General features: G+C 43.0%; 1 protein-coding gene across 2 annotated transcripts in view; it reads right to left on the bottom strand.

Moving 5' to 3' along the window:
- Nucleotides 1-25159, bottom strand: part of EMILIN2 (elastin microfibril interfacer 2) — a 133157-nt gene extending 107998 nt beyond the window's left edge. For both annotated transcript variants that reach the window (XM_030213037.1, XM_030213045.1), the window contains exons 1-2: nt 25012-25159; nt 24053-24175 (exon numbers count right to left, since the gene is read on the bottom strand). In XM_030213037.1, coding sequence (XP_030068897.1) covers nt 24053-24175; nt 25012-25121 — 233 coding nt within the window. In that variant the 5' untranslated portion in view covers nt 25122-25159. The remainder of the gene's footprint in view (nt 1-24052; nt 24176-25011) is intronic.
- Between the last annotated feature and the right edge of the window lie 2370 nt (nt 25160-27529).

Genomic DNA, 27529 nt, shown 5'->3' with positions numbered 1-27529 from the left:
CGTTTGTTTTATTTCAAGTTGATTTTACTGTGTTTTATTGTGAACTGCCTGGAATTTTAGATAGTGCAGGTTATCAATAAATAGAGTGGGAAAAGACAGAAAGAATTGAGGATTTGCATGTAGAAATGGGGGGAGAAGGGCTAGAGAATGTGCAGATACACAGTACAAAATTTAGTTTAGTTCAGTGGTTTCCAAACCTATACCAAGGGACACTCAACCCAGATGAATCTCCATAATAAATATTCATGAGATAGAATTGTATGCACAGCCTCCATTGCTTGCAGATTTCTCTTATGCATATTTATTCTGATGATTCAGAAAACCTGACTGGCTGGGTGTCTCCCAGGATAGGTTTAGGAACCACTGGTTTAGTTTATTATTTGCTTGAGCATCCTTTGAATTAAGCTATGTATCCTCTATGCAATACTTTTGCAATTAAAAGAGAACGGACTGCATGTGTACTGCACTGCAAAATTTGTTAACTCTTAAATCCTGTTGTTTATCACAAGCATTCTTCTAGTGATAAACCATAAGCAATGTAGATGATAAGGCTGTAAATTCCATAGATGTTTTACAAACATCATAAATTACAGGTTGGAACTTTAGAGCTGTTAATCAATGTCATTGTATTCCCCAGGTCACAGAAACTTGTGTGACAGGGTCGCTAGAATGCCTTACGGGCTCTGCTACTAAAGTGAAGTATTTCCACTTAACATGTTTTAACAGCAAAACTTTCTGTGTGCTACATGCCAAATTGGTTTGGTGACTGTTGGGGGCAAGCCAAACATATCAGCTGCTGTTATTGCACAGAAAAGTTATTTAGCAAGCATTCAGGCCCCGATCCCCCGTGCTGCTCCAAACAGTGCTGGAAAATTAGTGCCGGAACAGCACAGAGGATTAAAGTCCTCATGTTCAAAACTAATAGTATAGAAATTCATGCGTGCTATTAGTTTTGATCATGGGGTACTTCTGCAGAAGGATCGTGCCTGGGCATGAGCTCAAGGCACAATCCTCCTGCAGAAGTTGGTTGACAGCTACGAGCTGGTTATACAAAAGGAGTGGGACCAGTGTTGCCAATTACCCGTCCCCAAAACCCGCCCAAAAAGTTCACACCCCCGCCCCGCCGTCATTAACCCTGCCCCCACCGTCATTAACTCCGCCCCACCGTCATCAACCCCACCCCGCCATCATCAGCTCCACCCTCGCCGTCATCAGCTCCACCCCTGCCGTCATCAACCCCGCCTCCTCCATCATCAACCCCGCCCAAAACGTAATCAAGCCCACCCAAAACGTCATAAACCCCGCCGAAAATGTCATTAGCCCCGCCCCCGCGGCCCGAAAAACCATACAAAACCCCTCAAAATAGCCCAAAAAACTGCAACCCGCAGCGGACAAAAATTTCCCGCAGCAGGTCAGGGAAAACCTTCCAATTGGGCGGGAAAACCGCCCACCTGGCAACCATGAGTGGGACTTTGGCAGGGCTATGTCACATCCGGTGATGTCATCAAAAGGAATAGTGTGTGGGCAGGGCATAGATGTGACTTGGGTGGAGTGTGGGTGTGGCTTGGGCATGTCCTCTCTTCTGATTGGTTGAGAACAAATGTCGGTCAGCTATACTACTATCATCTATGTTGGTTGCATTGTTAATGTATGTCAACGTTTACAAACCTTACAAAATATAGCAGCCCAAATGTTTAACAGTGTTTCTAAGTATGAGAGTGCCAAACCATTACTTCGCAAACTGCACTGACACCCCATTTGAAGCCCGGTTTATATTTAAGTTTTGCAATTTTGTTTATTTAATACTACATAGTCAAGCTCCCCAATATATGATACCCCTGATCATGATGCTAGATAAGAACTAATTAATAATATTGAGACATTTCTTGTCGTTTTAATATCCATCCTCTTCAGGGGTACAATATAAAACAATTTCTTCCTTAAGGTTTGCTCATCAAAGTGCGAAGCAGTGACACAGTTTGCCAGCATCTACTCATCATGAGATGAAGTATAAGAACTTTCGTAAATTACTAAAAAAAAAAAACATGGCTGTTTTTAAAATTTGTAGAGGTATAATTTTTTAATGCAAATCTCTTATGTTAAGTTTTAATTTTATAGATTCAAAGATATAACCTCTTGCTTTTCTTTGTAAGCCAAGCTGAATCATAATAGGATATCCATGGTATACAAGTTTTAATTGTAATGTAATGTAAAAAGGCTGCCCTAACTTTATCCAGCCAGTAATCAAGACACTGGTAAGAAATCAGAAAGCACCTGGACAACTTTGGGCAGCTGCCTATGACCCAGATACTGAATTTCAGTGCCCAGATTAGGCCTGGTATGGAATAGCAGGTCAGATTCAGCCCTCAGCGGTCAGCACTTTTATATTTGCTGGCTGTTGAGGACTGAATATTGGGGGGAGGGGAGTTGAATTTAATACAAATGTGAACTGTATTATGCGTTTCTGTGATGTCTTGCAGTGACCTCTTCCTCAGAGGTCAAGCAGCTAACCAAACTGTATCTTCAACTCTTATCTTAGGAGAAGAGGCTCCCCGTCACTGGAAAATGGGTAGTCTACAGTGAGTTATCACTACAAACTGAGTCCCTGCAGTCAGGGCCGTGCCAACACGGTAAGCGGGGTAAGCGCCGCAGGGGGGGGCGCCTGCCTTCAAGGGTGCCGCGCCATCGAGTTGTAAAAAAAATCTTACTGGGCCCAACCGCTGCCCCCACCCCGCGAGCTGCAGACTTCCCCACTCCCCAGTCGCCAATCATCTCCCGGCTGCCAATAGCCCACGTTCCCTTCCTGCCCTCGCCCTACCTTAAAATATTGTAATTTTCCTCGGCGCCGGCATTGCAAGCAGCAGCAGGCTCCAGCCTTCCCTCGCATGGCTCCACCCTCTTCTGATGTATTTCCTGTTTCCGCGAGGGCAGAACCATGCGAGGGAAGGCTGGAGCCTGCTGCTGCTTGCAATGCTGGCACTGAGGAAAATTACAATATTTTAAGGTAGGGCGAGGGCAGGAAGGGAACGAGGGCTATCAGGAAGCTGAGGGCAGACGTGAGATGATTGACGACGGGGGGAGCGGGGGATTGGGGGCTGGAAGAAGGCAGGAAATGGCTCTTCCACGCGCCTTGGAGCCAGGCAGGTCCGGGGGGGGGAGGCGTGCGCCAACTAATAGCCTGCAGGGGGGCGCCAGAGACCCTAGGCATGGCCCTGCCTGCAGTGCATTCCTTTCCCCTAGACAATACCTTGAAAATCACAGGATGCATTGAGTGAAATGAAGATAAACATCTGGTATTCAGCTGAGTTTCAAAAAAATCAGAAGCACAAGAAGATCAAAAGATCTACACAGTTGGTGCAGAGCAGAGGGCAGTGCTGAGCATGTGCCCCAGGGCTCCACATGGCAGAGTTTAACTCTCTATCCACTACTTACTTTTCCATGCACTGGACTTCTGCAGACATACAAAACAATCCCCTGCATCTGATGGCCTTTGAATATTCTCTGATTTATAAAGTTTTAGAACGGTTTTACTTCAAGGGGGTAAATCTCTACAAATAGTCTAAAAATGATTGTGCTAAACATGAATTCTATCACGGTAATTACGTGTGTTATATAATACTAGTTTAAGCCCACAAGTAAGCACATAACATTAGGCATGAGTACTTACGCTACCTCTACGGCAGGCATAATTGTCCATGTCTAAATGGCAGTTACGCACATAACTGCAAATTGGTGCCGGTTAACTCCAATTATTGCCAATAACTGTTGTTAGTGCCAATTTACGCACAATTAAGCTATTAACTTATGCGCATAACTGATACTATTGTATAACCTCTGCATGCAAACGGGCACCCAGGGCAAGTAAATTTGCACAAGAGATTATAGAATGAGGGAATAAATGTGTATTCATTTGTTATACCCTTGTACAATCAGTATTAAATGAAGCTTATCAGGCCCCACTTAGCACAACCTAGCTATTTACATTTTATCTTCAATCGTTTTTATTGATGATGACTTTCACATTTCAACATTTAAACACTACATGTTCACACAATGTACCTTACATAACAGTTTACTTATGCACGCCCATCATCTCTTTTATTAGTTAACTCCCCTACTAAACCCTTACCTAGTCCCCTCCCCCTTTTACACCCTTCCCCACTCCTCCCCCCACCAGTGGCGTAGCCAAGGGTGGGCCCAGGTGGGCCCAGGCCCACCCACTTTGGGCTCAGGCCCACCCAGTAGCAGCACACCTATGATGCGGCTGGCAGGGATTCTTCCCAAGTCCCACCAGCTGAAAACTCCCAACAACTGTCCCTCCTGCATACCTTGTAAATAGCAGATCTTCGCCTGCAGCAAGCAGTGACTGATACATGCTGTGGGGCCAACATGAGCAGTGTGTATTAGTTGCTGCTCGCTGCCAGTGAAAATCTGCTATTTAAAAGGTATGTGGGGGGGGGGGGGGGGATGTTTGAGAGACCATATGGTATGCAGACAAGAGAGGGAAAGACCAAATCACTTGTGGAACAAGGCAAAGTTTTTCTGCCCGCCCATCTTGGGCCCAGGCCCACCCAAAATTGGGTGTCTGGCTACGCCCCTGCCCCCCACCTACCCCTACCCACTCCCCCACCCCTCCCCCGCATGCACATTGTCTCAAAAGTTCAAAATATAGCGTCTTCCTTTTGAAGGTAATGTTAACCACAAGGGCTCCCACTTTGCTTTAAATCGGGCTCCTTGGTCACTCTCTATGGCCTGTATCCCACATCTGTCCACCCGCATCAGCTGTATCATTTGCGATCTCCAAAGGATCAGCGAGGGTCCCTCCTTCATCAGCCATGCCCCTAAAATAGTAGTTATTCCCACTAATATGCTACTTACATTTTAAAGATAAAAACTTACCTCAGAAGAAACAGACACAGCTGAACGTATTTCACAAAGCTATAGATTGGTCAGCCTATAAATCAGGACTCACCTGAGTGGTTGATCCTACAGTCATTAAGGTTTTCAGCATATCCATACTGAATATGCAACAGAGAAATCTGCATACAGCAGAGCCCATCCACATATGCAAATGTAGGGGTCCTTTTACTAAGCCACATAAGCATCTACGTGCGCCCAATGTGCGCCAAAATGGAGTTACCACCTGACTACCACGTGGCTCTTGCGTTAATTTCATTTTTGGCGTGCATCCGATACGCGCATCTGAAAAAATATTTTTTTATTTTCGGGCACATGTAACGTACGTGTGCCAAGTGGCATTTGGTGCACCTAGGTCATTACTGCCCGGTTACCACGTGAGTTTTTACCGCCAGGTCAACGGCTGGCGGTAAAGTCTCAGACCCCAAATGGACGCGCAGCAATTTTCATTTTGCCGCACGTCCATTTTCGGCAATTAAAAGCCCTTTTTTTACAGGTGCGCTAAAAAATGGATCGGCGCGCGCCCAAAACCCACGCCTACACTACTGCAAGCCATTTTTCAGCGCGCCTTTGTAAAAGGACCCCCGTAGTGATGTCTTTCCTGCCTGCTAGAGGTACCAACCTCCTGAAGGAGACGACACCCTCAACCTTCCAGCAGCTCAGGATCACTTCTACCTAGGTGTCAAGGTTCTTGAAAATGTAACCGGCATCATTGCAGGGCTTTCAGCATGATTTCACCAGTCCCCCTTACACTCCCGCTTGTGACAAATGCCCTCACCTTACTCTACAGTCCCCTCAAGTCCCTCACACCAGCAAACACAAGGATAAAACACAACCTTTTACGCAGGAAAAGGCGTTAAACAAAACAGGAAAACAAAAACAAGTATAAGTTTTGTTTAACTGCACTGTGTGATGCATGTACCTTGATTTATGATATAAAAGTATTATATCATAAATCAAGATACATGCATCACACAGTGCAGTTATATCCCAGACAGAGTAGAAACAAATGTGAATAACTTGTAGATTAACTAATTCCACACTTTTATATTGTGCAAGAGAAGATTAATGTCTCTCACAGAGAAAAAATCAGCCAAGTAAAAACAAAGCCCTCCAAACACAGGCTGTGGGTAATTTGGCTGGAAAAAGTCTTTGAATCTTCATTTCTCCCATGGGTGCACACAAACGTAGCTAGCTGGCTGGGGTCTGGCCTACATTTGTCTCTGTTCTGAATCTTCCAGTTCTCTGTTCTGAATCTTTCAGTGCTCTTTGGTAGTGAGAGAGTCTAAACGAGTTGGATTCTGCACAGTAAAGTCTCAGGGGCCGATGCAGTAAGCGTGCGTTAGAGCAGCTGTGCACTGAGACTTTGGTTTCCAATCCAGTCCTCAGTGACCACCTGGACAGCTGGGTTGTCAGGATACCCACAATGAATAGGCAGGTAAAATATTTGCATGCAGTGGAGGAAGTGCCAGGTGGTCCCTGAGGACTGGGTTGAAAACCATTAGTCTATTGGACCCCCTCCCCCTCCCACAGACCTCCTAATCCCCCAACCTCAGACACTCAAAATATCAAATCCCTGGTTGTCTAGCAGCCCCCCCCCCCCCCCCAATCCTCAAAATAAAATTCATGATAGTCTAGTAAAGAAATTCTCAACTTATTCCTCGGAGCACACCCAGCCACTCCTGGTTTCTAGGATGTCTACTATAAATAGGCATGACAGAAAGTTCCTTGCCTTACCTCCATTGTATGCAAATCTATCTCGTGCCTATTCATTGTGGATATTCTGAAAACCTGACTGGCTAGGTGTACCCCGAGAAATGGGTTGAGAAGCACTGGTCTAGTGGATCCCTCCCTTCTCCCAACCTACCACACCCAAAATAAAATCCATGGTGGTCTAGTGCAGTTGTTCTCAAATCTGTCTGGGGGACCACAAGCCAGTGGGATTTTATTTTAGGTGTCGGGAGATTGGGGGGGGGGGGGCTCAGGAGAAGAAAGGGGATCCACTAGACCACCAGGAGATTTTTTTTCTTGTGGGTGTCAGGGGGTGGGAGACCCGAGACCTTTGTGATCTGAGGCGAAATACCTCCTTTAACTTGGCTTAAAGCCCTACATTGTGGTCAGCATTTTACTCTTCAGCACAGTTCTCTGCATCTGTGCTGAATAATGAATCAGCCTTATTACCATTTGGTTTTAACTATGCTGTGTGCTGGTGTCTAACTCAAAGCTTTGTATAGGGCTAGCTTATGCACAAAACCCTTTTCCGCATTACACATCCATAAAGTTCTGCTCTAAAGCTACACCAACTGTGTACTTTATTACATTGACCCCTTAGTTAGCAGAGTATGGAGGAATCTCCCCTGGTGAAAAGATGAGAACTCAAAATGCAGGAGATGGCAAGATTCAGAATTGCCCTGTATAAGAACAGCAAAAACCCGGAGAAACATGCACATCTTTGCCAGAGACTCCAGAACACTTTGTCTCATTCCATTAATCCTGCCAATACCACATGAATGACATGATTTTGCATCTGACACAAGGGGAGGGGGGTAGTATAATTGAATGGGAGAATGTTTGAGTTCTGGTAGCGTTGAGAAGTGGAGATGAACGTTGCAGGTATGTTGTTCCTTGTTTTCTTTGGAAAACATAAAAGGCAATGCAAAAGCATAATAAAATTGACATGTATCTGATCAAGTTTCAAGTTTATTGAGGACTTTCTATCCCGCCCATCAAACGAGTGTCTGAGCAGCTTACAATCTACAATTGGAGAAAGAGGGGTATGCAACAACTACAGGTAGGTACAACACGGGACAGAGTGGATTCAAGAGAAACCGGGGAAGAACTATAATATCTGATAGGAAAGAGAGAGGAAGAGAGGGCAGCATATTAGGAAGGGTAGGGTATAAATGATTGACATGTAGCATTTAGTTTGGAAGTTTATGTAAAACAGAAGGCTGAGCTAGGATTCCTGGCTTCATGGCCTAATCTTACAGTACTATTAGGCTGTACACTGAAGAAACAGTGCCAAAATTTAGGTGCCAAAGACTGATGTAAATGCTAGCGCCTAAGAGTTGGCAGTGCGGTGCATAAATTCTATACCATCGTGTCCTATTACTAGGCATGCCCTTGACCCTCCCATGCAGCTCCCAGGTCTACACCCCCTTTGGATTTGCGTGCCATGGAAATTAGGTACTCAGTTTATAGAACAGGGGTGTAAGTCAGTTACATGCGTAACTACAAATTAGTGCCAATTATTGATACTTACCACCAATTAAATGCCATGTTAGCACTAATTAGCAAATTAAGTTCCACCCTATTGTATAACTGCGCCGAATCACGCACCTCACTTTGGGCACCATTTATAGAATTTGGAGGATTATGTGGAGCTGTTTTATATATACACTAGTAAAAAAGCCCCGTTTCTGATGCAAATGAAATGGGGGCTAGCAAGGTTTTCTTCTGTGTGCATGTGTGAGTGTGTGTGTCCCTGCCCTCTGCCCTCTCTCCCCTCCCCCCTCTGAGTCCTTCACTGCTTTGCTGTATTTTCCTTCACTGACTGTTTGTGTTACAGAGAGGGCGGGGCAGACACTCATGGGGAAACCGGATATCTCTCCCCCTTCACACTTCTGGCTAGAGGCTTCATAGAACGTTGGTGTTGCCTTTTATATAGAGAGATTTTGCTCTTGTTTTGAACCAAACATTTTTTTTTTTAAATGAAGAGAAGGTGTGCTCCTTCTTCTGCAGTTACATGGTTCTGCTCTAACATCAGCTTGAGCTGTGCACACAAGAAAAATTGTATCAGCACCTGGAGTTGGTATTGTAAAAATGTATGCACAGAAGAGCATTCCGACACACCGCAGATGGGTGTGAATGCTCAGACCTAGCTGCCATTAGCATAGAACCGTGTACGTATGCATCTGGTGCACCCTTCCAGGTGAGCACACAAGTTCTGTGCAGGTCCTGTTTGCACACAGTTTGTTTACTGCATCAGTGCACACAAATTTAGCGTTACACATGCGCTAAGCTGTCAGTGCACAGCTCTAATGCAAGGTGTCCTGCTTTTATCAGCATTTTAAGACAATCAGCTGTCCGGTCGTGCAAGATAGAATCCACTGCAGCTTCGACCCTGTGTCTTCCTCCGAAGAGAGAAGCCTTCCTTTTTGATCCCTCTCTGCTACCTGTTCCATCCATTCTCTCCTTCCAGCTCCCACAGAAAGAGATTCACATCCCCCAGTGTCTGATGCAAATCTCTGGATTGTTAATCACTGGGTCTGGTAAGGGCAGCAACAGACACACCCCAAGCAGTGCAATCTTGTCTCACTTTGACACACAGGAAATTAACTCTTTGTTGTGGTGCTGATAAAGGCCCAGATGCATCAACCAAACGTAAAACAATCTAAAACGTTAAACTCCTTAACGAATCTGAAAAAACGAAGCATGCACCAAAAAAACAAGTCGCACATGTTCGGTGCGGTATTGAAAAGTACAATGTATCAAAGATTCGTAATCCCCATCGGTAATCGGCCCCTAAAGCATGCGCAGAGCAGCCAAGCATTATGCTGGTTGCTCTGCGCATGCCACAAAACTTCAAACCCCCCCAAAAAAACACCACAAACACGCGGCTCCCCGCTTCCCTGTGCCTAAAATAAAAAATGAAACAAACATAAAAAGGATCGGGAGGGGGCTAAGGCGCTCATCAGGAGCGTCTTGTATGGACAGCCTTGCCCCCCCCCCGCCCGAGGTCGCCGCTGCTCCCCGCTTCTCCCTATATATGAAATAAAAGCTCAATACAAATCAAAACTTTTGCAGTGCCGGGACCCCCTCCCTTCCTGTCTCTCTTCTTCTTTCTCACAACACTGCTCTGCCTCCCGCCATGCTCCGCCTCCTGCCATGCTCCGCCTCCATGCCCCCCCCCCTGAGTTCGTCGTCGCCACCGCTCCCCCCCTCCACTGGACCCCCCTCCGCCTTAATGGCCGGTGCAGTGCCTCTCACCTGTGTGTGAAGGTGTTGCACGGGTTGGAACAGATGATCGTCCATCGCTTCTGCCTCCACCGACGTCTCTCTCCTTCTTCCTGTGCCCGCCCACCTCTGACGTAAGTTAACTACGTAGGTAGCTTACGTCAGAGGTGGGCGGGCACAGGAAGAAGGAGAGAGACGTTGGTGGAGGCAGAAGCGATGGACGATCATCTGTTCCAACCCGTGCAGCGCCTTCACACACAGGTGAGAGGCGCTGCACCGGCCATTAAGGTGGAGGGAGGGTCCGGTGGAGGGGGGGAGCGGCGGCGATGAACTCAGGGGGGCGGGGCATGGAGGCGGAGCAGTGTTGTGAGAAAGAAGAAGAGAGACGGGAAGGGAGGGGGGCTCGGTGCTGCAAAAGTTTTGATTTGTATTGAGCTTTTATTTCATATGCAGGGAGAAGCGGGGAGCAGCGGCAACCTCGGGCGGGGGGGGGGGGGGGTCAAGGCCGTCCATACAGGACGCTCCTGATGAGTGCCTTTGCTCCCTCCTGATCCTTTTTATGTTTGTTTCATTTTTTATTTTGGGCACAGGGAAGCGGGGAGCCACTTTTCTTTTTAAACATGCCAGCAATTTGGTTTTTCATGGTGCAGGGGGCAGCGGGGAGATGACAGCTCAGGCCTTAACGACAGGTCTGAGCTCATGTTAAATTTCTGACGGTAAGTGATTCGTTGCTATCGTTGGTATGGTTAGTGCATTCTGAATTGTCAACATTTCAATGGTAGTTTCTCGTTTGCATTCCGGTTTCGTTAGCTGCTAGCTTCGTCGGAAAATGGCCTTTAATGCATGCTACGGTTGAAAATTTCTTCGTTAAGGGTCAGTAAAGGGTCGTTAAGGTTTAGTGCATCTGGGCCTCAAAGTCAGAAGTTTAAAAAAAAAACAGTAATATAATTTTTCACCATATGCAGCTCCTTGATATCTGGGCTTAGGGTCAGCAGACTGGACCTTTGAGGTTCAAGTCCAAGTTTAAGAAGCCACAGTCCCCATCCTTAATCCACTACTTCAGAAAGGCAAGCCCTCTAGGCCGGGGACACAACTTTGATGCTTTGGTACCATTAGAAATAAAATTGCGCCTATATACATGTGTCTGGCCAAGTGAAGTGCCTTTGCCACACTGTATACATCAATGTAATGTATTCTTTTAGACAACAGAGAGGCATAGACAGGGTAGTGATATAAAATTACTGTGTGTTGAAAGCTCATTGATATTGTCTCACTGATAAACTCTTGTGTTCAGCAACCATTAAGTAAAATTATATTTTTTAAAGATATTTCTTATACTTCTTCTCTTCCATTTTAAATGAGCAATAGATCATATCTGTATACTTGTTGTGAAAGAAGTTGATGTTGGTTTCCAATTAGTGCTTTTGTCTTGGCCTCCAGATGCAAACCATAGCTGCATTCAATTATCTCCTTCAAGAACCAACAACTAGGAGATTATCATTTAATTCCCTAAACCAAAAAACTTCTTCCAAAGATTTAGTGTGCTCATTCACTAAATATATCACTGTGTAAAACTGAGTGTGCAGTTATATCCCTCCGTGAGTCTTCCTGTCCTACCCAATTAAGGATCAGGTAGTGTCGGTTCCTAAATGCTAGTCAAGAAATGTATTTAGTCCAATAAAAAGTATCATATTGGGAGGAGAGATAGAATACAAATGGCTACAGAGGGTGGAAACAGCTAGGACAATCAGTGGTCTCAGCACTTTGAAAATTACCCAGAATATCAAAGGCCCTTAAGCTGACATCTGAAGGTGGTGAAACTGCCCATTTAAGCTCCTCAGTAGCAGCATATAACAGTAGGTATGTTTGCATGAAGAGCTGTGCCCAAAGGGGCAGGTTTTGCCCCTTTGGAGCACCAGAGGGGTGCCAAAGGAGAATGTTATTTCCCTTGTTATACCCAACTATAATGGGTAGAGAGGTATGGTAGCCGTGTTAGTCCACTTTTAAAGGTAATCAAGAAATGTATTAAGTTATGTCCAATAAAAAAAAGGTATCATCTTATTTTCTTTTCCATGTTTTATTTCTATCAACTACAATGGGAAAGAGGAAAATTATGACGCCTTCTGCTTCAGCTATGACAAGTGTTCCATTAGATAAACACTTCTCTACTGTTCATGCATCAGACACTGGATGTGTGATTTCTATCTCCTCCCCTTTTGATTCCAGAGCTACTTTGAGCCCCAAGGTAGGACAATTCCACCCTTTCCTATGATGACAACAACTAGCTCCCCTCCTGAGCAGAATAAATCTGTTCTCATTGGCTTGTCAGAGCCTAAGGGACCTCTGGGACATTCACTGGTTTCTGTATCCACATCTAAATATCTCCTTGTGCCTAAGCTGACAAAGTATGACTTCCTTTCTGGACGTAACCATCTTTGTCTGGATCCTCTGAAAATTTCTCTTCTGCAGATTTAGCAGGTGGTTACTAGAACAGAAACTATGCTTTGAACAGTTACCCTCTAATTCTATAAACCTGTGTGTACAATTCGATGCCTAGGACTAAATTCAATAAATAGCACCTAAAGATTTGAGCCAAAAAAAATTGCACTTAGCGCTACTGTATAAACTGCGCTTAAAGTTTGGTGAAACTTATAGAATAACGCTTAGTGCTGAGAACTATGACTACATTTAGGTGCGACCATTTACATCAATAGTTATATATCACAATTCGAGGAAGAGAGGGTATTATATGTAAATATACAACAAAAAAAGAACTCTCTCAAGTAGTGGCAAAAAATAGTAGGCGGGGCTAGTGGTTGGGAGCCGGGGCTAGTGCTGGGCAGACTTCTATGGTCTGTGCCCTGAAAATGGCAGATACAAATCAAGGTCAGGTATACACAAAAAGTAGCACATATGAGTTTATCTTGTTGGGCAAACTGGATGGACCGTACAGGTCTTTCTCTGTCGTCATCTACTATGTAATTTCAACAGTAGACTATGCAAGTAGCATGCCAACATAATCAAGCTCATATTAATGAAGTCATTTTGTATTCCTCCCCAATGCTCAGAAAAAAGCACCCAAAAACAAAATTGCCTTACTGATGCAAAAAAATAACACCTGACGGAAGAGATGATTTCTCATGATTCTCATGCTTTTCTCATGAATCTTTCTGCAAAAGCTGCTGGTTTCGATTGCTTTTGGAAGCAGGAGGGAAGTCTGTGCAAGCCTATAAGCGCTGGATGTGAGAAACAGCAGATCCAAGTGAAAGCACACATTGACGTCCGTTTCCTGCATCAGGGCATAAATGAATTCTTCGCTTGGGTCTTTACCGAGGAGGATGTAAGATCTACCTATGCCAGAAATGGTATCATCATCATTTATGGATGATGATATGGAGGAGCTGAAAAATCTTGTTGATTTAGCTTATTACATTTTCCATGTTCACCAAGCTAAAGAGCAGCTAATTTGGACTGGATGGTAGATACCTCAGAGTCCTAAAAGAACTCAAAAATGAAACTGCAGATCTACTGCTAGTTGTCTGTAACTTATCATTAAAATCATCTATGGTATTTGAAGATTAGAACGTAGCCAATGTAATGACAATTTTTGTAAAGGGTTCCGGAGGTGATCCGGAAAACTACAGAGCTGTGAGCCTGATATCTGTGCTGGTCAAAAGGGTGGAGATTATTACACAGAACAAAATTACTAAAGACGTAGACAAACATGGTTTAACGGAACAGAGTCAGTACGGATTTAGCCAAAAGAAGTTTTGCCTCACCAATCTACTACATTTTTTGAAGGTGTGAATAAACACACTGATATAGGTGAACTAGTTGAAGTAGTGTATCTGGATTTCCAGAATGTTTTTGGCAAAGTCTCTCATGAGAGACACCTGATGAGATTAAAAAGCCATGGCAATGTTCTTTTGTGGAAAGAGGGATCTGTTCTGGGACCTGTGCTTTTTAAAATACTTTATAAACGATCTGGACATGGGAATGATGAGTGAAGTGATCAGATTTACAGACAGCATACAATTATTCAAAGTTGTTAAATTGCGGTTCGACTGAGAAATTGCAAGAGGTCCTTGGGAGGCTGGAAGGCTGGACATCCAAAGGGTAGGTGAAATTTAACATGGAAAGTGCAAAAGGATGCAAATTGGGAAAGTTATAGCTACATGATACTAGGATTTACCTTAGGGGTCACCACCAGGGAAATGGATTTAGGTGTCATTGTGGATAATACGTTAAAATCTTTTGTTTAGTGTGCAGCAGTGGTCACAAAGGCAAACAGAATATTAGGAACTAAGAAATGAATAGAAAATAAAACATCGTAATGCGTTTGCACCTTGAGTATCTGGTGCTGCATCTTTAAAAAAAAAAAAGATATAGTGAAATTGTAAAAGGTACAGAGAAGGGCAACCAAAATGATTAAGAGATGGTAGAAAATCCTGAGTGGAATGAAACAGATGTACGTGAAATGATTGCTTACCCTTTCAAAAAGTACAAAGACTAAGGGATACTCCAATGAAGTTACAAAGTGGCACATTAAAATAACTAGAAGAAAATATTTTTTCACTCGCTGTGCATAGTTAAGCTCTAGAACGAGTAGAAAAAGTAGTTAATGTAGCTAGGTTTAACAAAGGTTTGACAAATTCTTGGAGGAAAAGTCATAGACCATTACTGGGGAAAGCTACAAGTTATCCCTGGAGTAAACAGCATGGAATCTTGCTACTTTAGGGATTCTAACAGGTACTTGTGACCTGGACTGGCCACTTTTGGAAACAGGATACTGGGCTAGATGGACCTTTGGTCTGACCCAGTAGGGCAACTTTTGTATATTAAGCCTTGCAGTAGAATCTTGTATTTAACTAACTCCTGCTAAGATAGACTGCTGAAAATATTCAGCGGCACTTAGGGCTTCTTTTACAAAAAGCCATGCTACCGATTCTCGGTGCGGCAAATGAGAGGAAGCCCATTCAATTCCTATGGGCTTCCTCTCATTTGCCGCATGGGAATCGTTAGTGCAGCTTTGTAAAAGAAGCCCTTAAATCAGGTAATGCTGATGAATATCACCACTAGCCGTTGACCTAGCGGTAAAGTCTCATATGGTAACCAGGCGGTAATGACCTACATGCGTTAAATGCCCCTTGGCGTGCGTAGCAGACACGCACCAGAAAATAAAAATTATTTTTCAGACGTGCATATCGGATGCACACCAAAAATGATATTACCACAAGAGCCACGTGGTAGTTGGGCAGTAACTCCATTTTGGTGCACATTGGGCACGTGAAGACGCTTACACAACTTAGTAAAAGGACCCCTAAGTATATAGTTAGGATATTTGATGGCAGATAGGGCATTGTATAAGTTTCACTGTAGTGATAATGCTTAATCCAAATTTGTTGTCCATAAAAAGCATTTGAGTCATAAAATAGAGGGGTTGGGTTGGGGGGTCATAAAGTTAAAAGTCTGATGACGGATTATACTCGTATGTCAATATTGAGAATATTTTTGTCTTTATTGTTTTCCATTTGTATTTTGGTATGTATACACTGTTGGATGGGATGTCTCTGAAAGTCATCAATAAAAATTGTTGAAACATAAAGTTAGGATAGCAAAACAGCGGTCTGAATATTAGACAGTGCCCGGTTAACTTCAGGGTCAGTGCCTGTATCTGGATATTCAATACCAGGAGCTGTGTATGCCCCCGGCATTAAATATCCAGGGTTAGGTCAGCCTGTGGCTTACAAGCTGCTTACCGTTACAAGCTGAATATTACCCAATAGTGAATTATACCTTTAAGCGTAACAAAATCCATAGAAATAAAAATGCAACTCAGCACCTCAAATAAACAAATAGCAGCATAACACTGTAAAAACTCCAAAGCCCAAGTTATATCTATGAATAGATTGCAGCTAGGCTACATGTCTAAAACAAAGTCAGATATAAACTTAACACAAAAACCTCACAGCTTTGAAAAATCATAACAAGCAATGGCGTAGCCAAGGGTACTTTGGGTTCAGGCCAACCCAGTAGCAGCATACCTATGATGTGGCTGGCAGGGATCCCCAAGCCCCACCAGCTGAAAACTCCCAACAAGTGTCCCTCTACTACTACTACTACTACTATTTAGCATTTTTATAGCGCTACAAGGCATACGCAGCGCTGCATACCTTGTAAATAGCAGATCTTCGCCTGCAGTGAGCAGCAACTGATACATACTGCTTGCACCAGCCCCACAGCCTTCCCTCTTGATGTATTCTTGCCTATGCGGAAACAGGAAGTTACATCAGAGGGAAGGCTGTGGGGCCAACATGAGCGGTGTGTATTACTTGCTGCTTGCTGTCGGTGAAAATCTGATATTTAAAAGGTATGCAGTGGAGGGGGTGATGTTTGAGAGACCATATGGCATGCAAGTGATAGAGGGAGAGACCAAATCACCTGTGGGATGGGGCGAGGTTCTTCTGCCCACCCATCTTGGGCCCAAGCCCACCCAAAATTGGGTGTCTGGCTACGCCCCTGATAACAAGTAATACAAATGGAACAGACACTCTAAAATAGTCAGCTACTATCATTACCACAATAAATCCTTCTTTAAAATAAAAGCAGTGCTACTGAGTGCTGACCAGACTGTTCAGGTGTAAAGCAGCTGTGTATGCTTCAAAATTCAAGCACCTGTCCTGAAAAAAGCCATTTTTATACCTGTTGATAGCATTACTATGATGAATAAATATCGAAGATTTGGACTTGAATCAACATGAAATTATCATGCTGTCCAATGAATAAGTAGAAACGCTTGAAAACAATTGACTAAAAAAAAAAACCATGAACCATATTAAATGAAAACAAATTGCAAAAAACTAGAAAAATGTAAAAATGAAACAAAAAGTGGCTTCAGTACCGCAAAGTAGTTAAAAAAAAAAAACCTAAACAGTAAAACTGGAACCAAACTTAAAAGAAAATAATGGTTTGCATTAAAAAAAACATATTTCACAATAAACTTCATATGGTAATATGCATAAAACCATATGTGACAAAAAAATGTTAGTATATAAAAATTATTTCAGACACAATATTTCAAAAACATCTTACACATGAACCTAATTTTGTGATGGTCAGAACAGTATGGAAGAAAGATTTAGGAAACATGAATATACAAATGCAGATACAAATATTCATCATGCACAACACTTGCAATATAAGAAAATAATTTTGTAACGTATGAAACATGAAAGACAATATAGAATATATACAGCCTAGTGATCATGTTTTAGCTTAAAATGCTTTGTGATTGTCACATGTTCAAGACTATGTATGTGAATACCTTGGATAAAGGCAGGATATAAATGTAGTAAATAAATAAATAAAAATATATATAAATATAAATTTTATCTATATATATCTATATAAACACAACTACATGAGGAACATAGCAGAAAAAAGTAGATACTCTGATCAGAGTTTTCACCATTGGTTAAATGAAAGAGACCCTAATCTCCAATTCCAGATGAATTATAGTAGGAAGGAGATTCCTTTCTTAGATGTGCAGGCACATTTTAGATAAGACAGAGAAACCAGAATGGACACATTTAGGTCAGTAAATGTACAATGCCAATAGTAACTTAAACAGGATCTGCAAACATCTACTATAATAAAACTCACCCTCAACGTTCTGAGGACACTGATGTCAGTGAAGCCAAGCTCTGACTTCCTTCAAAAAGGTTCGTAGGTTCGTGGTGGTGAAGCCACCAAAATCGCTCCGGGCCCCACCCTTGAGGGCGGAGCAATGGCAGAACAACGAAGGGGTTGGCAGGGAGGGAGGCAGGGATGGGTGGGAAATCGCTCCGGGCCCCGCCCTCGCGTCTAACGTCATGACGTTGGGGGCGGAGCAATGCCAGAACAACGATGGGGTTGGCCAGGGAGGGATGAGGGTGTTGGCGACGAAAACCTTGCTAGCGCCCGTTTCATTTGCTCTGAAACGGGCTTCTTTTACTAGTGTAGGAATAAACATGTAGGTGCCACCAGGGACAAACATCTAGGATAGACAGGGATAGACCTTTTAGGAGAGGCCCCCATTATAGAACAAACATGCAGATAATGTATGTAGAAAGCAGGGGTACCTAGACATCAGTGTGGCCACACCCACACTTATAGGCTGTAAAATGGCAACCTACAGGTGTAAGTACCACATGGGGGAAAGATGTAGGCAGTAAAGTGTGGTAAGAGCTATCCTCTTACAGTACCTTACTGGCTCCTAACCCCCCCCCCCCCCCCCATATCACACACAACCCCCACCCCATCTGACAACACCCCGTGGTCAGAGAACACCATGATCAGAAACCCCCATCATCAGACAACCTCCGTCCTAATCACACAGCACCCATCAGACAAACCCCCATGATCACATACCCCACGACAACACCCCAATCACGCAACTCCCCATCACACACAGACACTCCATCTGACAACCACCTTAATCAGACACCATCCTTCCTAACCAGAAAGTACCTTGATCAAACACCCCTTTTCAATAACATACCCCCAATCACCTCCCCATCACATATACACACACCACCTGACAACCCCCTGACCAGAAAAAAAAAAACCCTTTCCAATCAGACAACACCCCTCAATTCTCCAGACTCCCCTCTCCCTTCTCCCAGAAACCAACCCTGAGATGATCCCTGGTGAGGATCCTACCACCAAAGTCATTGCCACCATTTTGGAGCCAGCCTGGGATGGAGCAGGAGTTGAGGAGGAATGCTCCTGCTGGTGGACACTGGACTACAACAGATCACCTCCAGGTATGTCCCAGGGATGGGTCAGGAATCCAGAAGGCCTGGAGGTGGAAGGATAGCTTTTAGTGCAGGGGAGAGGCTTGGGGAGGGGTTTGGAGGATCAGAGGGGGTTCCAAAGTGCAGTATTGTGATCGAGGGGGTTGTCGGATCTTTTTTTCTGATTGGGGAGTGATCAGATATGAGGGGTGGGAGAAGGAGTACCAATTAAGGTGCTAAAACAGGGCAGTTCTTACAGTACCTTACTGGCATTTGCCCTGCAGTGGTTTGTGGGAAAGGAGCAGGTGTAAATTCAAGCATTTATCCATCAGGACATACAAGTGTATTCGCTATATGAAATGGGGAACATGCATGTAGATTTCTGCTCTGCTCTAGCCACCTACAACACACCTATGTAATGTCCCCTTCCCACATAGACTTACTTATATATATGGCAAAACTAGCTTTCTGAAAATTAGGTTTTCTGCATGTGTGCAATACACAGGTATATGCTAGATTCAGTATATGGCACCAAAAAATCAGCACTAAATGGTATTCTATATAGGGTGCCTAAGGATGGGCATCCTGGAATCTGCTCCCAACTTTGGGCATGAGGATTTTACACCAACTGAACCCAGGTATAAATCCCAGCATGCAAATTAGGTGTAGATGCTCCTAATTCTATAACACTGCATGCATTTTAAGGGAATGTCCCTGACTCACCCATGTCCCTCCCATCATTACGCCCCCTTTTCAGATCCGCATGGAAACACTGAGACACTGGGTGTGTAAGTGTAGTTCTGCAGGGATCTACTGGGGTTTTTTGGCCCATTTCAGCACCTCGTTTCCATTAACGCTTTTCCATGCTGAAAAATCGACACTAGCGCCATATATAGAATTCCTTAGTAAATGCCAGTTGTGACACATGTATCTCTTGTGAGGGAGTGGGTGGTATACTGAAAAGCACTCCCTCACTGATATTGCACTTAAGCCACCTAACAACAAGGGGCACTAACTCACTGATGCTAAGAGTAAGCCACCTTAGCAGAGAATGCTACCTTGTAAGTGACAGAAGCAGATTTGAGGTAGGATAAGTTTATCTTACAATCTAGTTGACAGTGTGACCAGGGAAGTCAGCACCAAGCAGTGCCCGGTATGGAATATTGAAACTGAAACTGTGGGAACTCCAGGAAGATACAAGGTGGTTGGGTTACCTGGGGGAGGGATGACCAAGCATGTGCCATGGGCCTACAGGAGCAGATCACGGGCGAGAGAGTTTATGAGTGTAAGAAGTGACTTTGTATGTCTACTATCCCTGACCTGTGGGGAGAACAGGTTACACATTTCTCTGCATGTAAATAAATACTTTCCTTTCACCTTTAACCCCTGTGCGACTGTGTTTACGAAGGGCCCAGGCTGTCTGTGGAGTCAAGCTACCATAATCACAAATAGGGCTTCTAAAATCAGGGCCATTACCATTGAATATATATAGATATGAGATTTATTACTAGCATATATCAAAAACATACAAGTATTAATAACATATTGCACTTTACAAGCAGTTATATTTGTACATTTAAGAATAAATCTCCAGTACAGCCAATTGTTAAGTTTGAAAAGACTATGCTCTGATTATGATGATTTTGTAAATCAATCGACTGTTCTGGAAGAGATTTTCAGAAAAAGGATATCCTCTTACATACAGGAGAGTTACAATAAAGCGCAAGTGATGAAAAGGGATTTATGACTTCAAACAAAAAACAAACAAGAGGATTATGTGTTGATGTGTATCCTGAAGTTCACACTTCTTTGTAGAGATATAATTAAAGGACCTTAAGAAACACTAGCATATAGTTCAAAGCCTAAAGCATTTTTCAAATAGTTTACAGTTGCCTTTAGTAGAAATAGGAATCTGAAAGATATTTTTAGTTCTTTCTGCTTTGCCATATTGTGATGAAAAATTATCTTTGCTTCCAAAGGGCAGTTTCAAATGTGGCTCATGTTCTGTTTGTACAGTTTTGTTAAACATATGTTCATTCACACATCCGACAACAGGCTTTATGTATAACCTTCAACATTTTTCAAATTGCAATACTGCAACTTAATGTACACAAGAAAAACCAAAAGGAAATGAAAGAGGGACTTGGCATAACAGCTGCATTAAAAGATAATTGAGGGATAAATCCCTGCAAGACCATAACGTCAGCACCCGTGACTCCCTCCCTCGCCCTTACATCATCACAGCACTTATAAACAGAACAGAACACACACATTTTGATGGTAACAACTCGGCCGCAGCTTTATTGATTTGCAAAAGACTTAGAACCAGTAATTTTAAAATAATATAACAATAATAATAACCGGGTAGCCGAGCCAACCCAAGCTCTTTGCGAGCTAATAACACCTTACAGTCCGTCACCTTATAAGCAAGACTGTTGGCCCATGTGTATTTCAATAGGGCACCTCCCATCACACAGCAATCAGAGCCCAAATCAGGGTACAGCTACCCCAGCTACACCTAACATTCATTCACCACCTTCATGTGACCTCCCAAGCTCTGCTACTCCCCCTCCACTTGCCTGGGGTAGTTATGCATAACTTGCAACTTAATATACACAGGAAAAACCAAAAGAAAATGTAAGGGGGACTGAGCATTAAAGATGCATTAAAAGATAATTGAGGGATAACCCCCTGCTAGAACATTCTATAGAAAAAGGGCACAGTTTTGAAGATTATGGGGCTCATTTTTGAAACAGAAAAATGACCAAAACGTGGCACAAAGCAGTAGATGTACTTTTTTTTTGAGAAAACGTCCAAATCACTATTTTTGAAACCCAACTTTTAAGACATTTTCTATGCAGTCCATATGCAGTGCGTCCGAATCACAAGGGGGCGTGTCAAGGGGGTGGGATTTGAGTGTTCCCAAAACTTGAACATTTTTCTGCCATAATAGAACAAAGCAAAAATGTCCAAGGCTAACAGTTAGACATTTTGGTCTACACCTGTTTCAATCACAGCTAAGTCACAGAAAGGTGCTCTAAATGACCACTGGAGGGATTAAGGCATAAACACCCTTACTTCCCCAGTGATCACTGACCCCCTCCCACCCCACAAAGATGTGAAAGAAACAGAAGGTACCAACCTCTATGACAGCTTCAGATTTTATGGTCAGTCCTATTAGAGCAGCAAGCAGATCCCTGGAGTAGCCTAGTGGTTGGTGCAGTGCACTGTAGAGAAGGGAACCCAGGCCCCTATCCCACTCTAACTGTTACATTTGTGGTGGAAAGTGTGAGCCCTCCAGAACCCACCAAAAACCTTCTGTACCCACATATAGGTGATACCTGCAGATATAAGTGTTATTGTAGTGGTGTACAGTTGAGGACAGCAGGTTTTTGGTAGATTTTGGAGGGCTCACCTTACAATATAAGTGGGGTAATGGTGAGGTGTGTATCTGGGACCTTTTCATCAGATTCTATATAGTACTACTTGAGTTTGTTTTGTTACATTTGTACCCCGCGCTTTTCCACTTATGGCAGGCTCAATGCGGCTTACATGGAGCAATGGAGGGTTAAGTGACTTGCCCAGAGTCACAAGGAGCTGCCTGTGCAGGGAATTGAACTCAGTTCCCCAGAACCAAAGTCCACCACCCTAACCACTCCTCCACTCCACTAGTCTTTCTGTGAGCAATTCAGGTCGTTTTCTGTATTACGCATGCTACTTAATTATCTTAACAAGCCAATCAGTGCTGATAATTACCAATTAATAGGCAATTATTGACATTGACTATAATTAGAATTTATGCACACAACTTCCTAAGCATAGTCTACACAATGATGCGCCTAAATTCTAACGTATGCTGCCAAAAAGGGGGCGTGACCATGTGTGGATCATGGGTGTCGCTAAAATATACTCATTCCATACTGAACTTAGTTGCTAGCATTTGCAACAAACTTTACTTGGTGTAAATTCCTGCAACTAGATTAAGTTGCGTGGACGGGCCCTAGGCGTATTCTAGAAAGCTCACCTAAAGCTCAGCATGGTTTATAGAATACGCCTAGGCATATTTTTTCAGCGCTGATTTTTACGGTTGTCATATAAAGAATTTAGCCCTTTATGTGAAGTCCACTGCAGTGCCCTGGGTTCCCCACTGCTCTGCTGGGATGTCTGTGTGGCCAGTCTACTAAGAATGCTACCACCCCCTCCCCCCATAGATCCCAATGGCTTGTTTTTGTGCATTTTCCCTCAGACTTTTTTTTTTTTTTTTTTTTTTCAAAAGTGGTCCAAAAAGTTAGATTCTCTGAGCACAAAAACAACTAGCAAATGCTCATTTTTTTAAACAAACAGATGTTTTTCTGGTTCAAAAATCGCTATGTTCGTCACTATTTTTGGACGTTTTCAGAACATCGGGATTTAGACGTCATGTCAAAAATGCCCCTCTATACGTTTCTTCTTCTTTCAGCACTATAGCAGCCTTGGAGATGTGGTGTCATAGAACTGTTTATTTTTAGATGTAATACTATCAGGCTCATTTTCAAAGCACTTAGCCTCCCAAAGTTCCATAGAAACCTATGGAACTTAGCCTCCCAAAGTGCTTTGAAAATATGCCTCTTTTGTGTCTAGTCTGTCTATAGCTTTAGCTCGCCCTGTTAAGGATCCAAAGTTAACCCACATTAAAAAAAAAAATCATACTTGTGAATCTGTGCAAAGTGTCTAATATGAAGACAAAACAACTTGCATCCCTGTTTTTCATATTTTAAAGGACAAGGGGGGAATGGGACTTGATATTTTCTGAACTTCTTATTCCGTTAATGTGATTGCCATTGCAACATAACGTAAGCCACATTGAGCCCGCAAGTGGGTGGGAAAATGTGGAATATAAATGCAGCAAATAAATAAATAAATATACCTGCTTTCTGTGTTTTTTTTTTTTATATAACTACATTCAAAGCACTTTAGTATTATATATTTGCCCCCAGTCACAAGGAGCTGCAGTGGGAATCAAACCCAGTTTCCCAGGCTCTATATTCGCTGCGCTAACCACGCCTCCACTCCAATGTTTTAAAATCCCATTATTCTCTTTTTCTCTGCTTACACACCTCCCTTTTTTTAACCGATTAGTTTCAAATTTAAGCTCAGTTTTCAATTTTTGGCAAGCACTGCTCCTGTACCAGACCATTGAGTACTACATGCTTGTAATTTGTTTCAGCTGCCCAAAGGCAGGGAAGGAAATGGGAGAGCAAGCAAACTTTTCCTTCGCACATTTGTAGGGTGAAGCCAGCAGAAAGAATGAATCTTCCTGCAGTATTTGAAGGTCTAGAGCCAACCCTACAAGGTGACAACTCTAACTAGTTGTCCCCGGGTGTTCATTATGAAACAAGGGCAAATGTTTCTCCTCCATTACTTACCCCAGCGTGGGTAGACAGGGCATCTGGTCCCAGGCACATCTGTACAGAGTCTGAATAAAGCTCTCAGTTCCGTCCAACACAGTGCAGCTGACATTCCTGTACACTACATAGGCACACCAGTTCCTGGCAAAAAAACGGGATAAAGAGTCTGAAGCCGGCAAACAATGGACATCATTAAATCCTTCCGAAGTTTCAAATGCAACAAAAGTAGCATTCATGACACTGGAAGGCTTGGTACCGCTGCAGATAGGAAAATGGAATTTCGCTATTTGAAACACGTAGAAAATGAAAACTAGAAACGCATAAGTTAATTTTTTTAAACAGATGTCATTTATTTCTGTTTGGCGTTAACTTGCAGGGGGTCAGGAGAGTACTGGTGAGTTTCTAGGAACGATAACCATTGTTTCTCAGTCTGCTGTGTAGCCTTTTGATTTGTTAATTATTGGCGCTTTTACATGCTTTTAATATATATATATATATATATATATATATATATATATATATATATATATATATATATATATATATATATATATATATATATATATATATACACACACACACACACACAAAAATAGTTTACCCAGCTGCATTGATTTATCGAAAAGCTGGGTCATCCTGAAACCTTAACGCTATTAAATGTCCAGCAACTTTGCCCTGAAAAGTGTCCTCACAGAGGAAAAGAATAATCCAGTTTAATAGTGAACCCAGATGGAAAGGTGCACTAAGTTGGAGGCAGTCTCTCTGAAGGAGTGCTGCTCCCTTTCTCACCAGGTAAGCATGTCACTTGGGCTGAGGCTACCAGACCCAGTTGTCAAGCTCCCAAACTCATGCTGCTTGCAACAGAGGAGTTATTCCTGGCGCTTATTATCAAACTAAAACTGCCCCTCGCTGGAAGTCAGTGGAGTCTTCTGCCCCTGTTTGAGGGAGCTATGGAAGCCCCGCAGCCGTCCACTTACTTGTGCCTGCCGCCCGGGTTCACAGGGGTGGCCTGGCTGAGAGCCCCGCAGAGCAGGAGCAGAGAGATCGCCCGGCAGAGGGGCCAGAGCAGCGGAGCCCGCAACCTCATCTCGCACCCGCAGTCACACAGCCGCTTCCAACTCTCCTCCTCTGCTAGAGAGCTAGAGACACGGGGAGGAGCCCTTCCTTGCCCCCCTCCCCAGCTGCTCCGGGCACAATTCCCTCCATGAGATCACCCCCCCCCCCCCCTTCCTCCTCCTCCTCTTCATTGAAATGTGATGCCCCAAAGTCTCTTTAGAGAGCTCCCTCCTTCCCCTCGCAGCAGGGGAGGCCAGGCTATTACTTCATTGTACTTACTAATTTGTCTCCTGTAAAGAAGAAAAAAAAAAAAGGGAAATGATATACCGCCTTTCTGAGGTTTTTGCAACTACAGTCAAAGCGGGTTACATATTTTCAGGTACTTATTTTGTGCCAGGGGCAATGGAGGGTTAAGTGACTTGGCCATAGTCACAAGGAGCTGCAGTGGGAATCGAACTCAGGATCAAAGTCCACTGCACTAACTAGGTTACTAGGGAGTTTTTGCTCTGGAAAGAATTACTCCTCAGCCTCCATAAGGAATCGTCCACACAGAATCATAAAACGTTGCAGGAATGTGGAAGGAGCTGTTATTAGGCGGGGAGAGCTCTGAGGGGCAGAATACCACTTGGTAATAGCTTTGCTGATAATCTCTTAGGTAAATTGTATGTTTTCCACTTTTTATAGTTGGTGAGGAGGGACCATTAGCATTAGGCTCTGATTAGTTGCAGAGAGTTTGGCTAGTTCCTTCACCACAAGCTGTGCAGTCCTTGTGATTTACTGTGTTTGGAAATTACAGACCATGCATGTTTCTTACATAGGAAATAAAAATTGTTAAGGATGATTCTACGTCTTGTCTTTGCTATTCCAAATAATTAAAATAGTTTATTGGAAAATTAAGGGTGTCCTTCACTATTGTACTGTAGTGTACTTTATATTGTTGTTTGAATATTTTTATTGCTGTAATTGTCTATTGCTTATGTTTGACTTATTCTTGCTATACACTGCCATGAGTGAATTCCTTCAAAAAGGTGGTAAATGAATCCTAATACATAGGTTGGCCTATAGCCACATTACAGCTAGGATCCTTATCGTTATAATTTGAAAAATTTCATATACTGCTTTACAAGCAATATTGCCTGTTTAAGGTAGTTTACATAAACCCACATCCATAAAATTAAACACAATATACTCGAATACAAATCATATAATACAAAAGCCAATTGCAGACTCCCTTATCAAGCAGCTACCAATGCTCCAAACAGAATACTGTACCATGAACAGCCATGTTTTTCAGCAGCTTTCTAAGGGGCCCTTTTGAATCTGGGCTTAGCGCATTTTAAGATGGGAGCCCAGATTAAACACAGATGTTTTTAGGCTTTTTTTTTCTTCAGATTTCAGCTAATGTTTTCCATTAGGCTATTTAGGAGGTACTGCATTAACTCTGCATTATCTGGTTTGCATGCACTAACACATTAATTAGACAATGCAGAAACACCCACTCTCCACCCATAACCCCCCTTGTAAAAACTATATTAAAAAAAAATACCCCCCTGTTTACTAAGCCACACTAATGCCAACACAGCCCATTCACTTTGAATGGGTTGTGTCGGCATTGCCACACAGCTTAGTAAATCTAGACTGAAAACCCACCTCTTTAACATTGCTTTTGACTCGTAACCACTTGTAACCACTCGCCTCCACCTACCCTCCTCTCTTCCTTCCCGTTCACATTAATTGATTTCATTTGCTTACTTTATTTATTTTTTGTCTATTAGATTGTAAGCTCTTTGAGCAGGGACTGTCTTTCTTCTATGTTTGTACAGCGCTGCGTATGCCTTGTAGCGCTATAGAAATGCTAAATAGTAGTAGTAGTAGTAGTAAACAGGCGGATTAGTGAACACTTAGCATGTGCAAAACATTTTTGCAGAACGCACTTTCTCACATGCTAGGCACATGCTAGTGCTTAACATCCTTTACTAAAAATGACCCCCTAAATTTCTTAACATCAGTCTCCTGCTTTATTTTCTTAGTCAAGCTGTTCCACCATATCCTTGATCTAAATCTCTCCCCTTTCACCTCATTAGTAGAACACATTTTCAATAAGGATTCCTGGTTAGATCTTAGCAGATACTTCAGAAAATATTTGTGCAATCTAGAGCTTAGATAAATCAGTTTTCAGTGCCTGAAAGGTTAAAAGCAAAATCTTAAACTTCACTCTAGATCAGGGACACACCCAGCCAATCAGGTTTTCAGGATATCCACAATGAATATGCATTAGACAGATTCACATACAATGAAGATAGTGCATGGACATTTAACTCATGCATATTCATTGTAGGTATCCTGAAAACCGAGGACTGCCTCGAGAACACCTGCTCTAGATAATATTGGAAGCCAGTGGAGTTCAGCCAATAAAGTTGATACACGGTCTCTCCTTGA

Source organism: Microcaecilia unicolor, chromosome 1 (assembly GCF_901765095.1).
Source record: "Microcaecilia unicolor chromosome 1, aMicUni1.1, whole genome shotgun sequence".
NCBI lineage: Eukaryota > Metazoa > Chordata > Amphibia > Gymnophiona > Siphonopidae > Microcaecilia > Microcaecilia unicolor.
This window is presented reverse-complemented; position numbering and strand designations above follow the sequence as displayed.